Raw genomic sequence first — 17,039 nt, forward strand, 5'->3', positions numbered from 1 at the left:
TCGGCGCCGTGTCCCCCCTGCCCCAAGAAGCTGCTGCGGGGAAGGAGCTGCGAGGAAGCTGGTTGTCTGTTTGGTACAAATGTGTAAAAACAGCTACAGAACAGCTGTTTCTGAAAAAATGACAATTTTGCCCTTCTTTGGTAAAACTGTTTAAAAAAAGGCTGTAATAAATTTAAGACATGGAAATCCATCTATATACTACATAAAGCTATAAGCACAATTGAAAAGCAATACCTGTTCAAAAGAAAACATAATATTTGCTCATTTTATATCCCTTGTGATAAGTAAATTTGATCTTGCAAGAATAGGTGATAGTTTGACCTAAGGCGCAAATGACACATCAAATTAGTTAAATTATAACAAATAATCAAACTATTTTCTTATTTTTGTGCAAAGGAAAGCTTTTTTAACTCAAATTATAGGAAATGAAGGCTTTTTTAACTCAAATTATAGCAAAGGAAGGCTTTTTTTAACTCAAATTATAGTATGATTAAATGAGAAAAATAAAAAAAGCAGACTTATCATCTCACTCTGCAGACCCTCTTATAAACAAAACTAAACGCCATTGTATTACCCATTATTGACCAATTTATGATCCATCTCTTTAAAGCATAAAAGGAGTAATCTTGAAGAAAATAGAAATTTATTACACCAAAGCCAATGCTAATCAATTACTTTATCACCGCTAATTTATAATCTAACAAAATCCAAAACATGAATCTCTAATCAAGAATTCCTCCATGAATTAACAGCCATTATCATACTACAACATATCAATAATCAATCACTGCTATTTTGGTCCTCCTAATGCCGCCTTCTTTATGTGCATTTTCTCAACAATGATGTAAATAAGTAAACTATTGCTTATCTAATACTTCCAGGATTTAAAAAAAATAAACATCAAAATGAATATTCATTGATCCACTCCTCAACCTTCCTAACCTTTCAAGTTAAAAATCCCTTCTAATTGAATATCTGAAGCTTTTAGTACTGACAAAAATAGACTTCATGAATCAATGTGACAATAATCCATCAACACACACATTCAGAAAAGCATTTAGTAAAATAAATGTACAGGTCGCGTAAGTAAAAGATATAATAAAAAAGATCATGTTTGCCTCTTCAGGCGTTTGTGGATATAAAAATCCCTCCTCATATTGAGTGATTGGTGGCTGCATAGATGCTTCATTTGTTTGCCATACTTGTTCAGCTGGAATTGTTCTGGTGAAAAAAGGTTGCTTCATTTGTTTGTCATAGATGTTTCATTTGTTTGCCAATCTATGCATCTCACCATAATCTCCTCCTTTCATCATTTTTTTAATACAACAACAATTATGTAAGCATCTTTCTATGCGTCGTTGCCAGAAGGAACCAACTCCAGTAATCACATTGGAAAATAAGCTCTGATTCTTTACCACCTCATTCAATCTACAGTGCTTTAATCTACAAAGAGAGGAAGCAACATTACTTAACATAGATTGTAAACAAATATGAACCATTAAGGTCTGTAATACGATAGCCTAATATATAAAGTCAAGCCATGGAATTCACTATCTTTAAGAACAGAAAAAAATCCACAAAGCAAGAATCTATGGAAAACAAAGTAATATCTTTGGAATGGTAATAAGTGCTACGTGCCCTAAACCATCACCATCACTGGCAGAAAGGGAGGGAGCAAGAGAGGGAGGGAGCGACAGGGAGGGAGGGAGGGGGGAGAGGATACCTGAGTCTACAGTGAGGGAGGATGGCAATCGTCGACAGTGAAGCGTCGACAGTGAGGGAGGAGGGCAAGCGGTAGTCGAGCGAAGGAACGCGAAGGTGGGGAAGAAGGTCCTTTCTGCGTCGAGAAAAAGATTTCTGGTTAGGGCGGGGCAGGAGGGGTATTATGGACGATCGTTGCTAACATCTCCCCCGCGAACGCTGGCCGCTGGCCACTGGGTTCTGCCCGCGGCACGCTTTCCTCAAACTTAGCGTCCCACCGCGAGCAGGACGCCGGACCAAACATTAAAATTTCGCTTCCGGCTACCGCGAAGCGCTGTGAACGCTGTCCCAAACGGACCCTAAGTATTGGACAACTTTCTTATAGCTGACTGCAGCAGCCATTTTAAAATCATGAATACAACGATGTACATGATTGATCCTGTGAAAATATATTAAAATAGAAATATTTTTGTGATTGGATATAATATTTTTTCTTTTTAGATAAGCAAGCCCGTTTGCCTGTTATTCATAGCTGTTCTTCTATAATATCATGCTATAGAATCAATTCTCTGATGAAAAATATAAATATTAAATTTTTTGTGATGCTCGCCTGGCTGTGGGCCCATGGGGTTGTCTCGGTTGGTGTAACATGGTTCATCAAGCTTTTTTTCTTAGGGCCAAATGTAGGATCAGTTCTGTGATTGCCCTGACTATGCTTTTGGCATTGGCCACCAATTGGGCTGTCAGGCGGATATGCTCGTATGATTTTAAATCTCTGGATTGTCAAGGTTGCGTGTTACATTTTCACATTACATGATTACATTTTTCTATTTAAAAGTAATTTGTGGATTGAGATGGTGGCTATAAGATGATCCATTTACCTTTGCCAATTGCTTTGCTGTCTGCTAACCTTGTGGTTATGGATTGCTTATTTCAATTTTGTGACCCTGCCCTTATATAACTCCACCATCAGATTAGCCTGCATCCTTACTAGCCACGTACTCCTTACGTTGTTATTATTTTTTTTTGGAGTTTTGGGCTTGAATAATTAAAAACCTTTTTTTTAAGCCATATAAGTTCTCTTTAATATGAAATCTCTTTTTTGATTATTGTGATAGTCAATTATCCTTGTCACTTTAATTGTTGGACTATTTACATACATACCACTCAATTCCTATGTATTTACATATCTAATACCTAAAACTCAATTTTTATGCCACCTTACCAAATGCATGAAAAGTTGTATTTCACTTTTTTGAAGTAAAAGTGGTGGTATATCTGTTCTGACATGAAAGATTTGGGTGCTATAAATATTAAAAGCAAAGTTTAGGAGCTAGATATATAAGTACATAAGAATTGGATGGTATGAATGTAAATACCCCTTACTTTTTTTAATATTTAGCTTTGCGATTTTTGAGTTTTAACATATGCAACTTTGCATAAGTTTATTCTTTACATAGCTTGTCAATATTGTACTTTTGTGGTGGTTTAGCCAGTATTGTGGTTTAATTATCACCGAACTTAATTCTTATTTATATTTGTCCTTCAAGAATGGAATCTAGACCTATCTTGTATTTAGCTAATTTAATACATTTTCTTGTTGGACTGGTTTTAACTTTGAATAATCTACAGTTGTATTCATGGATTCTTTCTCTTTCAGTTCTTAACGTTGTGTTTTTCAGCATTATTCTTTGCTGGAAGTATTTGCATTTTTTAAAATATTTTTAAGAAGGTCTATGCGTGCTGAATTCTACAATGTTATTTTGTCAAATTGTTCTCCTCTAAATTGGTTAAACATTTTTCTTTAGCATTATTTTATGTTGACAGTAATGGATGTGCTTATCAAAGAGTTTTTTCTTAGAAATCCAAAATATTATTTTGACAAACTACCAATGGTCAGAAACATTTACTTATCCTGTCTTTTATTTTGCAAACACCTTTTATTGCAATCTTATTTGTTATTTTAAGATTTCTGTGCATGCACCAAATGAATTTTTTTTTTCGCTCAACTCTTCTTCAATAAAATATTATGTTGTTGTGTTCTGGTTAATTGCTGTACAATGTTGAGTACTGGTAATTCAACATGCATCATCTTTTAGTTTTTAATTTCCATTTTATTTTTTGTGGTTGTTTAATTTTCCATTTATTTTCCATTTTATTTTTTGTGGTTGTTTAATTTTCAATTTATTTTTTGTGGTTGTTTAATTTTCCATTTATTTTGTGGTTGTTTGATGAGTAACAGTATGGTGGTTTTCACTGCATTGTGTGGCTCAGCTTAAAATAGTTAGATTTATTCTCATTGTATAGCTTAGTTTTAATTTTCAGAACTTTAATTCCAGTTAATATTCATATCTTAAACTGTTTGGTTGGGTCAGCAACAGTTCTTTTTCTTTTATGCCATATGAACTTAGGATTGCTATTGAAAGTCTTTAAGAATTTTCGTTGTTCCATTGGACAATGGACACCATTTATTTGGTGATTTCAATTTTTTTACTGGTCTTTTTTCTTCACTTTGGATTGTGTCACCTCATGTCTGTCTAATCCCTATGTGACATTATTATCTTGCAAATAATGTATATTAGCTTGATGTTGTTTACAGAGCTGTTACCATGTTGTGCTTGTTGATCACTCATTTCATCTAGTTTGCTCATTAATTCTCTCTCCTTTGTTAGACTAATGTCTTAAAATAAACATAATCACCTTTCCTAGCATGCTTGCAATGTTGTAGGGTGAACTACGTAAGTAGTTGTTTAGGGAGAATTTTGGGTAAATTGATTAAATTACTATATATAGCTTATTCTCTTTTCTCACTGGCAGTGCCAGCTAATATCCATTTTTTCAGACCATTTGGGGCAGAAGTGCCTTGCTACAAGTTTGTGTTAAATACTTAAGATGATATTGTATGTTTTTTGGAAAATTCTGGGTATATTTTCAGTTTTTGTTGTTTGGCTTTTATCTTATAAATTTGATTTTCTGTTTTGTTTTCTTTCATTTGAATTTCAATATTTTAATGATCTCTAAAATATTTAAATTTATGCTGCCCCTTTTATAGTTTATGGGCCATAAAATCTAGACTAATTGGTCTTGGATTTGCACCATCCACGTCTCCATGATTGGATTTGATTTCCATTAGTTGTTATGTTGGAGGGAGATGAGAATAAATCACAGAAACAGATTAGTGAGATTTGAAGCAAAATTTTGAATAGAAATGTGCAAAACAAGAAAATCATAAAAAAAACGAGATTTAACGTAGGAAAATCCGAGAACTAGATAAAAAACCACATAACCACACTAAACCTAGAAATCCACTCTGGAGAAAATGAGAATGACAGTACAAATTATACCACACTCAAGCCTCTCTATACTCTTGGACACAAGGATGTTCCCAATCAACTTCTTGCACAAGAGAATTTGAAATCTCATACTCCATTATCGGCAAAACCAAAATTTTTAGTGAAAGTTGCCCAATGTCGGTTACTGGTGTTGGAGCCGCGATAGTGGTGTTACAATCACTCCAAAGGGACGCTGAATCTGAGCGCTATAGTGTCGCTCTCTCGGGTTCTGAATTTGGACTGGATGTTATAGCATTGTCTTTCGGGTATTGGGGCAGTGTTTGGAACTAGGATGATGCTGGCCTAGCGCTAGGTTGTTGTGCACAGAGAAAAATTTTTGCTGCCCCTAAACCCAATACAGTGGGACCCCCCTTCTCAAAAAACTCACTTTCAAGTTTGATCGGAGAAATTTTGGGCTTTGGGTGAACAATTGATTAAAACAATCAAACTCCACATAATAACACGTTTTTCCATGGATCTTTATTTTTTCTTTTTCATATTTGGTTATACTTGCATTTACATTTTGCTTTTCAAGTCTATGTTTAATGTGTTTGAGCAATTTGTATATAATACTTGGAGTTCTATCTCATCCATTCATTTGCCTGTATTATCTTTCTTCCTACTATTTGGGTCAAGTATATAAATTACTTGTCCATTAATTCTTGTCAAGTTGAAAACAACGTTTTATTCTAGTTTGTACTAGTACTTTGGCACAGCTTAAATCTAATTTATGCAAGTATTTTTGCCCAGTTACAATTGTTTTAATCTTGATTTTCAGGCTTTATATATCCACTCCTTTAGGGTTAATTATGTTTAACCATTTTATTGTTGTTTTTTTTTTTAATCTTTTATTGTGTTTGCTTGAATTAGATAACTTTATTTTTAACTTTTTTTTATCTTTTTTTTTTTTGATTGATGCCATCCAACTCCTCTCCATCTTATTAAAATGCCAAAGTTAGTTGTCTCAAAAAGATTTTGATATTTTTATTTTCAATAGATACACCGTTTGCTATTAAATTTCACTATATTTAAATAGACCATTTGTTATATTATTGTGGAGTGCAAGTATTTTTAGGCATGAACTTAAAACAAAATGTGTTCTTTTGATTCAGTTCATCAAAATGCACTTTAAAAGCAAATAGAAATCAATTAACATTGGTACAAAGAGTATATTATAAAGCATGAAATATTTAGCCTTCATACCACAAGTACTTCTTGGAGCATACATATATTTGATATTAACGTGAATTGTGAAATCCTTGGACACCAATTGAATCCAATGTAAAATATTTAAGTAAATACTCTCTAATTAAGTACAATTAGGCTTGGAATTATTGACCCATTATTTTATGAAGTAACTAATCAAATACACAAAATAAGGTAATACAGCCTTAAATAACTAAACATGATAGGGAATGATACTCTAAGCCATCTTGGGTTGGCCAGAATATATTGTAAGAGAAACGAAATGGAATCAATTGTATGCCTAAACTAATAATTACATTCTTCGAACCATTATCTAGAATGACTAATAATTCAAACAATTTACTAACCCCAAATTTATCGACCCATGATAAATGGATCATAACCGCAATAAAAATGATGAAAGGATGAATTATGTCAAAATTATTGTTTAAATCATTATGCACAATGGGCTTGGCTGGGTTTAAAGCCTTGTGGATATATGAATAGGCTGACAGCATGAGGTCTTGGTAATGGTTTGCCATTATTTTCTCTTGCTACAAGAGCTCTCCTATATTCTGCTCATTCTAAGGATCGAATAAACATGGAGGTGGTGGTGATGGAACTGATTAGCCGGATACTTCTAGATAGAAACTCCGCCTATGCATACCTCAACTTACATAGCCATAAGAATACTTATCTTAGTTGGAAAACAAAATACAGATGTCATAACTGCTATTTCTTTAATGTCTATCTATTGTTGAGTTTATAAAGCTTTAGTTTGGGGTAGAACTGAAGTACAAGCAAGCAAGATTTATATGAATCATATCATGCCATTTTTCATTGTAACCCCAATAACTACGATCAACAATCTCAATAATGTTCAAATCGTCTTCATATATGGCAATTTATATCTAAAAATTAGCATACTATTTCTGCTTATGTTAAATCAAAGATGTAAAAGACAATGATAGATGCGTGGGAAATTTAATTAGCCCTAAAAGTGCCTGTAGGGTATACTAGAAATAGCTTCTTAGGTTCGCTAATATGTTGAAGATAAAATTTTTACTACTGGTGAGAGTGTCGAATTTTGTTGAAAATCTTTTTATTTGATGCAATGATAATGCAGTGGTTGTGCTCAATTTTTGTCCAAAGCTCTTTACCTGCTGTGCAATAGAATAATTTAGCTATTAAATAGTTTAGCAGCAAAATATTTCTTCTGCCTCTCGATTTTAACAGCTAAAAGGTAATACCATCTGAGGATTGTAGTTGGCAGCTGTTCACTTTTAGCCTAATTTATTTTATTAAAACTATCAATGAATCTACATGTGAAATTATATGGGTTTTCAAAGTAGTCTCTTGGCCATTGGCTTCTAGAGAACATCTTTTGCAGGTATTAAAATGTCTAGCAGTACTTTCTTGTTCCTTGTTTGAAGCTGTATTTTTGTTCAAAATTTTCTTATCGTAAGAATATGGCATATATATTTTTCTTATATATTCTATTCTATGTCAAACCATGCCCATTCCCCACAGTTTCTGGCAAAATTTGTCTGAAAGCTCTTCTAGTCTTATGGTAATATGCAAATCTGCTGGATTAAGGTTTTGAGACGTAGTGACTACATGTGAAATTATATGAGCTTTCAAAGTAGTCTCTTGGCCATTGACTTCTAGAGAACATCTTTTGCGGGTATTAAAATGTCTAGCAGTACTTTCTTGTTCCTTGTTTGAAGTTGTATTGTTGTTCAAAATTTTTTTATCATAAGAATATGGCATGTATATTTTTCTTATATGTTCTATTCTATGTCAAACCATGCCCATGTCCCACAGTTTCTGGCAAAATTTGTCCGAAAGCTCTTCTAGTCTTATGGTAATAAGTAAATCTGTTGGATTAATGTTTTGAGACGTAGTGATACATGTAAAAGTAATCCTCTGTTTCTCGTAACAAATCTTATGTAAGGGGCGCTTGGTTTTTTCATCAGATATGGTGATAGCTAATTCTCCATTAACATGGTACTGATATTTTCAGTCTTACGAATAGTTTCTATCTTGAAAGTGATTTTGACTCAGAGTGCTCTAGTGTTTATCTACAATAATATTGAGAAATTGATTTTTTCCTGGCCGAAATATAGTGTATGCATATTTCTTATGAAGGGCATTCCCAATCAGATGTTATCAAATATGACATATAATATTTTTATAATATTATATAAAAATGATATGTAATGTAATCTATATGATATGACATGAGAAGTTATATACTGATAATGGGATTTAATTGTACATTGAATCACAAGTTTAGGTATCACTATAGCTCCCTTAGATATCAAGATAACACTAAATTCATTAGTTATTTTTTATATAAAGCATATTATAAAAGCTCATCACTCTTTTATCTGAATGCTACGAATACAGCGGACCTAGAAATTGGTACAGCATGCAGGTGGGTTTAGTTTTGCGCTTCCTAAGTGCTATCCATAAGTTCACAGTTTTATGATAGAACAATAACAAGCCTTATCCCACTAGGTGAGGTCGGCTACAGTAATCCTTTTTCTCCAATATGTCCTATTTAGTGTTTATATTCATTTAATTCTAATCAACATTTATGATAAAAAATTTATAATGTTCAACTTGGTTTGATATCCTAGAGTCGTAGATCACAATTGAACTTTTTTCACTTTGATGATGTTAAATGAGCTCTATCTTTTGAGAGTCCTCATACCATTCAAGGAGAATGTCAAGGAGAATGACAGTAGAGTATTAGTTGTCTTAATAACAATGTTTTGATTTTTGACTTTCTTGTTTGCTTATTCGTGGAGAATCAAGAGTTATTTAGAGAGAGAAAAGGAGTAGGGGGCATCAGTGGATTTGGGAGAGAGGCAGGGAGGTGAATTCACTATAGTTTGTATGTTTCACATTGAGGGAGAATGCTAACAGTTTGGACATATCGAGAAAGTTGAAAGACGTTGGTGAGGTGAGGGGAAGGGAGTGGTGGGGCTTACCGATATGTTGAGGATTTTATGTGGCTGTTTTGATGACATGGAGGGCTGTTTTGGTTATGATTTGACCACATAAATGCTTTTTAAATGGCTTTTATATGAGGTGGGAATAAATGGACAAATTTTGTAGAGATGTTGTGAAAAATTTGGATTAAACATTTCAAACCTAATTTGAGGTAACATGTTCTTTTTTTATGGCTGGACAGCGTCAGTTGAAAGATGAATTGTGATGGGGACTCTGGGTGGATGGTGAGGAGTTGAATCTCATGTTAGGAAATGTGAGGAAGCGAGGAAATTTAAGAAGAAAAAAGAAATACCTTAACAAAGGAGTTAATGCAATCGAACATGTTTTTTCAAATTTGTTGCAGGTGCTTATTTTTGATATTAAGTGAATGTAAACGTTGCTGTCCCCTTTACAATTTGATGTCCACTTTAAAGAGAGATTTGATTGCAAATGAACAGTTTTAAAGTGTGGATGGAAAAGAGAATAGTGCCAAAATGCCTTCAGAATGGAGGTGAAAATTCCCTCCAAGAGGGAGAGGTGAAATTGGGGGCTGTCAAAAAACTCTAGAAGAAGATAGATGGATGGATGGTCAGAGATAGATAGATAGATAGATAGATAGATAGATAAGAGAGAGAGAGAGAGAGAGAGAGGAACACCAACAACAAGCCTTTTTCCCACTTAGTTGGGTTGACTAGAGAGAGAGGAACAACAACAACAAGCCTTTTTCCCACTTAGTTGGGTTGACTATATGAATCATTTTTCTCCATTGCATCCTATTGAGTAGCATGTTTTTATTTAATTCTAATAAAGTAAGATCATTTATTATGCAATAAGCTCGAGTTTTTCTAGGTCTACCTCTGCCCTTCTTAACATAAGTTGAATCTAAAACATCTACTCTCCTAACCGGATCATCAGGTGATCAACGGTTAATGCGGCCAAACCATCTAAAACGATTCTCTAATTTTGTCTGCCACTGGAGTCACTCGACAATGATAAGCTCTGTGAGGCGTGTATAACGATCGTTAGTGGCTCACTGGATTTTTTCGACACCCGACAACGACAAGCTCCGCGATAATTGCTTAAACGTTCATCCAAAGTCCTTATGATAAATATCAACACCCGACAGACGATCGTCAGTGGTAGACCAAACTTTTCGGCACCCAAAAAAAAAAGCTTCCAAGGGGTGCGAAAACGACCGTTCATTGTCCCCCATGAAAGCACAAACACCCTACCACGATAAACTGTATAAGAAAAGCTAAGCCGTGTTTAACACACATACATATATATATATCCATATTCTTGCCTACAGTTTACGACAGGCGGTAGATTACTCAAACTTAGACAGTAGTTAGTTTAAAGAAAGAAAGCTCGAGGAATAAAGCCTTCGGCTTCAAAATTCTTTTTATTATGAAGTTCATTTACAAAATCTGAATTATGAATTTCCTTACAAACAAATGTAAAAAAAGAAAAAAAACATCACCTTAACCCCGAACATTTAAAGATTCTCTAGCACCTTCCTCCATAGCTTCCTTTGCTCCCTCAGCATTGGTAGGCTTTCCATCGAATTGATCCTCCTTGTCCTCGAGATCCAAAAGTAGTGTGTCAAACTCCTCCATCCCCTCCACTTGGGATCAACCAGTTTTTGTTTTTCGAACCGCTCGATGCCAGGGAAGTGTTGATCGTAATTTGACTGGAGAGACCCTCGACGTGCTCCTCCCGAGTAATCATCGAGGACATTTTATCTTTCAACTCTTTGTTTTCCTTTAGGAGAGTCTCCACCTGAGTCTCATGCTCCCGAGCCTCTAGCTTCTCCTCCACGGATGGTTTTAGGGCCCGTTTGCGGCAGCTTATAACTGCGGACGACGTTTTGAAAACGCCGCCGTGCCGTTTCTTTCGCGTGTTTCACGAACTTATCCAAAAATGGTGTTTCTAATTTCTTAAACACGCGGCCTGCGGGATGACCCCCGTGGGCCGCGTTTCGTTCACGACATATTACTCCCGTGCCCTCTCGTTCGCATCCCGTGGCCTCGTTCGAATCTTCCTTACCCCTCGTTCGAATTCTCTGCCGCTCCTCCCTCTTCTTCGACAATCTCTCTTACAACGAGTAATCTTTGACATCTTCTTCTTCGGCATTTACTTTTCTTTGGATTTGTTTTTTTTCTTTTCCGTCATACTGCAAATCGCATTTCTTCCCCTCGTTGGCATCCTCTATCGCTCCTCCCCTATTCGTATCTGTTTTTTCTTCTTCAGCTTGAAGAGATAGACAATGCTGGATGCTTTTTAGGGCTGCTATCTAATGGTTTGAACAGTCTTGAGGCTCATCATTTCATATATGCGTCATGGTTTGAGCAGTCTTGAGGATAGGGACCTCTGGAATGCGACATCTCCTCAGATAACCTGTAGGAAAAAAAATGCTCCTGTTACCTTGGTAGTATTTTGGTCACTGCAAATTAATTTGGCAAAAAAGCTAGGTGTAAATTTTTCTTCATTTTTGACCTGAAGCAATGATTGTTGTCTTATATTCACAATGCTTGTTTGTGCTCGTGATATGATTTGTGATGCGTTTATTGATGATCTAGTGATAAAATATGAAATAACCAAGCAGATAGAAATTGGATTGGTTTATGAATTAAAAAAATTTTGAGAATCTAAGTGTAAAGCTATCTCATTCATGTTTTAGCTGCTTGGCACCTCTATATGCTTCAGGTGATTGGGGAGAACAGGCCTCCACCTGAGTTTCTTTTGCCTTCTCTTGTATTCATTTCTAAAAAGGAATGCCTTATACCTATGGTCAACTACAGTGCTTTTGTAATTTCAGGCAATTTGGTGACATTATATCTTTGATTTTTTTTTATTTGCTTGTTTTCGGGTATGAAAGTTTTTTGCAATCAATTTAAATTAGTAATGGTCCACGTAATTTACTTCATTCTTTTATTATTTACTGATTGCTTCATTCTCTTATTACTTTTACACATAGAAATTGGATTGCGTGTATGCAAACCTTCTTAAAGATTTTATGCTACTTACCTTAATATGAATTGTATGATAATGTTTGCGGCATTGCTAATGTTATGAGGGTTCAACTAAACAGTTTTTCCAAAACGGGACAGGATGATCATTTATCCAGAATCAGCTGTTTTTCAAACGCATCAACTAAACAACCAGCCAGCTTATCCGAATCAGCTGTAGATTAGCAGTTTATCATGATACACTGTTTATCAGCATAAGCTGAATAAGCTGCAGCTGTTCCCAAACAGACCCTTAGTCTCTCTTCAGCCACATCAACTCTCCGCTTTAACTTTTGAACTTGCAGGCTAGACCTCCTAATTTGTTCCTCAGCCATGTTCAAAGAATACCCTGAAAATGGGAGACTTCCCATGCAAGAGTATGATAATGATCGGCCGATTCTCGAAGACAAGGGACCAAAATATCTCAACCAAGATCGACGGATAATCCCCAGTCAGAGGGGTGTTGGGAACCATTCCCTCTCCTTGTCAATAAGCACATAGTGGTCGCTAGTCCGTACTCCAAACCCTTGGTCATGTGAGAAGGACCACTCTGACGAAATTTCCCCCTCTTTTGGAGGCAACACTGTCGCCAAAGAAGAGCTTTTCCCTCCCTTCAGGAATTGCCTCTCACCGCTCTTGTTGTGGCCCCGACTCTCCCTCAGACTCGTTCTCGATTGAGATAGTGGGGTGGGAGGAGCGACTCGCTTACGCCCGCTCTTGCAAACCCACGAATCACATCCCACCAAGAGTCATAGTCGAAACACTTGATCTCTTTATTCATTACTATTTCTTTTTCCTTTTCCTTGTATGCTCTATTTCTTGGTTTTGTTTCGTGGATATTTTGGATTCAACACTTGATCTCTTTAGTGCTTTATTCAATGTTATTCAGTTTCCCATTAAGTATCCAAGTTTTGAGGTTTTATATAGATGGTGGCTTTAGCCCTTAAGAATTTATCATGTTTTACGAAGGGGGAGATTATTGCATTAAATGGAATGATAATTTTATAAAAAAGAATCATCTAATTAACCTACTCACATGCTTGTGACTTCCTTATTACTGTTATTAGTAGTACATAGAGAATAAGGAGGATCTACGTATGATTTTTATTGATTTATAAAAAGCTTACGATAAGGTTTCAAAAAAGTTCTTTGCAGAGTTTTAGAGAAGAAAGACGTTTCTATTACTTATATTCTAGTCATTAAAGATATGATATTAGAGTTGTTACTTGTGTTCGAATAGAAGGAGGATTGGCCAAGTATTTTTCTATCTCAGTTGCATTACATCAGGGATCGACTTTAAGACCATATCTTTTTTGCTTTAGTTATGGATGCTCTTATTGGACATTTATAGGAGTATGTACCTTGGTGTTTGCTTTTTGTTGATGATATCCTTCTTGTGGATAGTACTAGAGAATGAGTTCATGAAAAACTTAAATTATGGAGGTCTACATTGGAGTTTAAGGGCCTTCATTTGTGTAGATCTAAAACTGAATACATGGAATGTAATTTTAGTAGTAGTATCTTAGGTCTATAGTTCCAAGTGATGGTGATATCGATGGGATTTTATTAGTAGAATTCAAGTTGATTGGTTGAAGTGAAGAAATGCATTGAGCCTTTTTTGTGATAGAAAAGCACCGCTTAGATTAAAAGAAAAATTTTATAAGATGGTGGTGAGACCTGCAATGCTCTATGCATAATGTTGGCTTTTAAAAGAGAAACATAAAAAAATGATAAGTGTTGTTAATATGAGAATGCTTAGTGGATGAGTGGTTTGACACTTAGGGACAAAATGCAAAATGAATATATTCGTGATAGGGTTGGTGTTGATGTAGTAGCGGACAAGATTAGAGAGAGTCGTCTTAGATGGTTTGTTCACATTTAAATGTCGATCGTCTGATTATCCGGTTAGAAGAGTATATGTTTGACATTCGACTTTTGTTAAAGAAGACAGAGGTAGATCTAAAAAAGACTTGGGCATGTTGTATAAAATGATCTTAATTTATTAAAAACAAATGAAAATATGACACTCAATAGGATGCAATGGAGAATAAGGATTCCTATAGCCGATCCCCTTAGTGGGATAAAGGCTTTTTGTTGTTGTTGCTGTCGTCCTATGGACCACCCTTGTGCAAGCATTTTTTTCATGCTCCATATTCATAGTGTAGTGATCTATAGGTCTGCATGCATCTCTATTTGACATTTGTGGCAAAAGGAAAAATGAATCTTTGCCACTTGACATTATCATAATAAGATTCAACAATATATGTTCTATAATTAAGCTATTGTTGTGCGAAATACTTCGAGTCATAAATTTTCTATTTCATTCTTGTAACAACTTTAATAACTTTTTTTTTATTAGTTGCACTTCAGATAAAATGCCTTCTCATTTCTTCCGGTTTCAACTTCACGCTAGCCTTCATCTTGATATCAGTTGAATATAAATTGTGGATGAATTTCTAGAATCTTCAAGTTAATCCTCGATCCATGCAACCCACTTAAGCTAGTGTTTTTGTCTAATCATAAGTTCTTGTGTTCATAGCCTAGTACATTCACAGGTCTGCGTGAGTTATGAAAAAAATTAAAAAAGAAGGGTTGATCCCAGATCTTGTCTGTTTTTTTTTTCATGTGCGTTGATTATTTTAGGAATATTATCATATTGATAAATAATAGTGTCTACCTTGCAAATGAGAAGTATATTTGGCACCCAACCTTTAATTTTTTGGACCTTCTCGTAAGTTTCACGATACCAGTTTTTTTTCTTTTGTTTGGTATAATCTATTGCTATTTTCATTCTTTGTCAACTGAATTATAAAATTTTGTTCTTGAACCATGTTCTGATATTTGTTTTGATGATAAATTCGGAACATATTTAAGAGCAGCTTGGGATTTTGGAATTAAGATGTGTCATACTGGGGTTTTGGAATTAAGATATACTGATTTTACTAATGTGCTTTTCCAAGCAGTTCTTGCTGGCTTTGGCTTGGCTTTCTTCTGTAATTTGCTTTTTAGCTGTTTTGCTTGTAAAATTTAGTGGTTGCGTAAAAAAGCTCTGGTTATTGATTATACATGTATCTCTTTGATTGCTCTGTCCTAGCAACCCTCTTCAAACGTCATTTGTTTTTGTGCGGTAGCGTGATTTTACCTTGCACCAAATAAAATGATAAAACTAATATGAAGTCACAGACACCCCAAATATTGCTCTGTCCTAGCAACCCTCTTCAAGCGTCATTTGTTTTTGTGAGGTAGCGTGATTTTACCTTGCACCAAATAAAATCATAAAACTAATATGAAGTCACAGACACCCCAAATATGAATTATAAGAAAATTATCATTGAATTCAGTACATGTTGGCCTTTTTAAGGTCTTATTACAGTTCATAAAAATTCATGCCTAACATCTAGTATGCTATTTCTGATGGGATTTTAGGCAAGTGTCTCGTGATATGCTTACTGATGTGGATTTTGGAATCAAATTTTCAGACACAATGATGAAGTTTGCTTCATTTGAGACCATAGTGGAGTTGCTGTACAAGAATGTTATTCCCACTCCTAAGGATCAATGCAGCAAGCCCTTTCAGCTTGGTGTAAGCTTTGCAGGCGGCTACATTGCCGGTGTCTTATGTGCCATTGTATCTCACCCTGCTGACAACCTCGTCTCTTTCCTTAACAATGCGAAGGGAGCTACAGTCGGTGATGTAAGTATAGTTTTGGTTATTCTTTCTATCAATCTATCTTTATTTTCCTCAACTGATTTTTTTCTTTTTAAACTTCAATTTGTCTTAGGCGGTGAAAAAGCTTGGATTGTGGGGCCTTTTCACCCGTGGACTTCCACTTAGGATTGTTATGATTGGTACCTTAACTGGTGCACAGTGGGGAATCTACGACGCCTTTAAAGTTTTTGTCGGCCTGTATGTGGTTTTTTTTTTGAGCTAACGCCTATTAAATTTTGAAATGTAATTTTTCTTTCATTTTGTACCCGGCTTATGCGTATTATTTGTTATTTCCAGGCCAACAACCGGAGGAGTTACGCCTGCTCCTGCTCCTGCCCCTGCTTCTCCTACCCAAGAACTTGCTAAGCTGAGCAGCAGCTGAGCTGGTTTTCATTCTTTTGCGGTATTTCAGTATCAGACATTTATGGATGAGATGAGCCCTTGATGATATTCGGGTGTATAATATGTTGAACATTACCTCTTCGATCTTGCTTTTTTACTTTAGTATTTGTTGTGAAGGGTGTTTTTGCTCTCATCCTTCTATAAATCGGAGATAACAATTCCTAGTTTCCTGCCAAAAACCAGTAGGAAGGAAAAAGTAATAATTTGTTGCTCTTATATTATTTTTTATCAAGGAAACTTTTCCCTAAACTAGTCGGTTATGATCCCTTATTATTGTTTATAGAAACTCCAATGATTTACTTTTCTAGCGTAAATGCTTGATTGTCTTTTTTAAGCATTGGATGACATACATCAAACTTTCTCCGTCTTAGTTCAATTCATCTTCTCTACCATCCTGTTCTGTTGCGGTGTCTCTCAAACAGTGAGGTGGTGCTCTTGCTCTATCCCATTTCTCTATCACTCTTACAAGAACGTATCGGGAGTGCATTCATCCTCATTTCACTTTTGTGCTTCATAGTGTAAGCTCAAACATCCATAGAATAATCATCAATAAAAGAGAAAATATCTTCGATCACTAAATGATGTTATCTTCATCAGTTCCCAAACATCCATATGAACATACTCTAAAATAATTTTTATACTGTCGGTGATAGTCCTTAAAGATACCCATATCCTCTTGCCAATCATTGTTCATATAAATTAAGT

The 17,039-nt window shown here is 35.2% G+C and overlaps 1 protein-coding gene across 1 annotated transcript in view; it reads left to right on the top strand.

Moving 5' to 3' along the window:
• LOC110036157 (mitochondrial phosphate carrier protein 3, mitochondrial-like) overlaps positions 1–16,550 on the top strand; it is a 20,017-nt gene extending 3,467 nt beyond the window's left edge. Inside the window, exons 4-6 of the mRNA XM_020740538.1 lie at positions 15,703–15,917; positions 16,006–16,130; positions 16,230–16,550. Of these exons, the coding sequence (XP_020596197.1) occupies positions 15,703–15,917; positions 16,006–16,130; positions 16,230–16,314 (425 nt within the window). The 3' untranslated portion in view covers positions 16,315–16,550. The remainder of the gene's footprint in view (positions 1–15,702; positions 15,918–16,005; positions 16,131–16,229) is intronic.
• Positions 16,551–17,039: the final 489 nt, after the last annotated feature.

This window comes from Phalaenopsis equestris, unplaced genomic scaffold, assembly GCF_001263595.1.
Source record: "Phalaenopsis equestris unplaced genomic scaffold, ASM126359v1 Scaffold203231, whole genome shotgun sequence".
In the NCBI taxonomy this organism is placed as follows: Eukaryota; Viridiplantae; Streptophyta; class Magnoliopsida; order Asparagales; family Orchidaceae; genus Phalaenopsis; species Phalaenopsis equestris.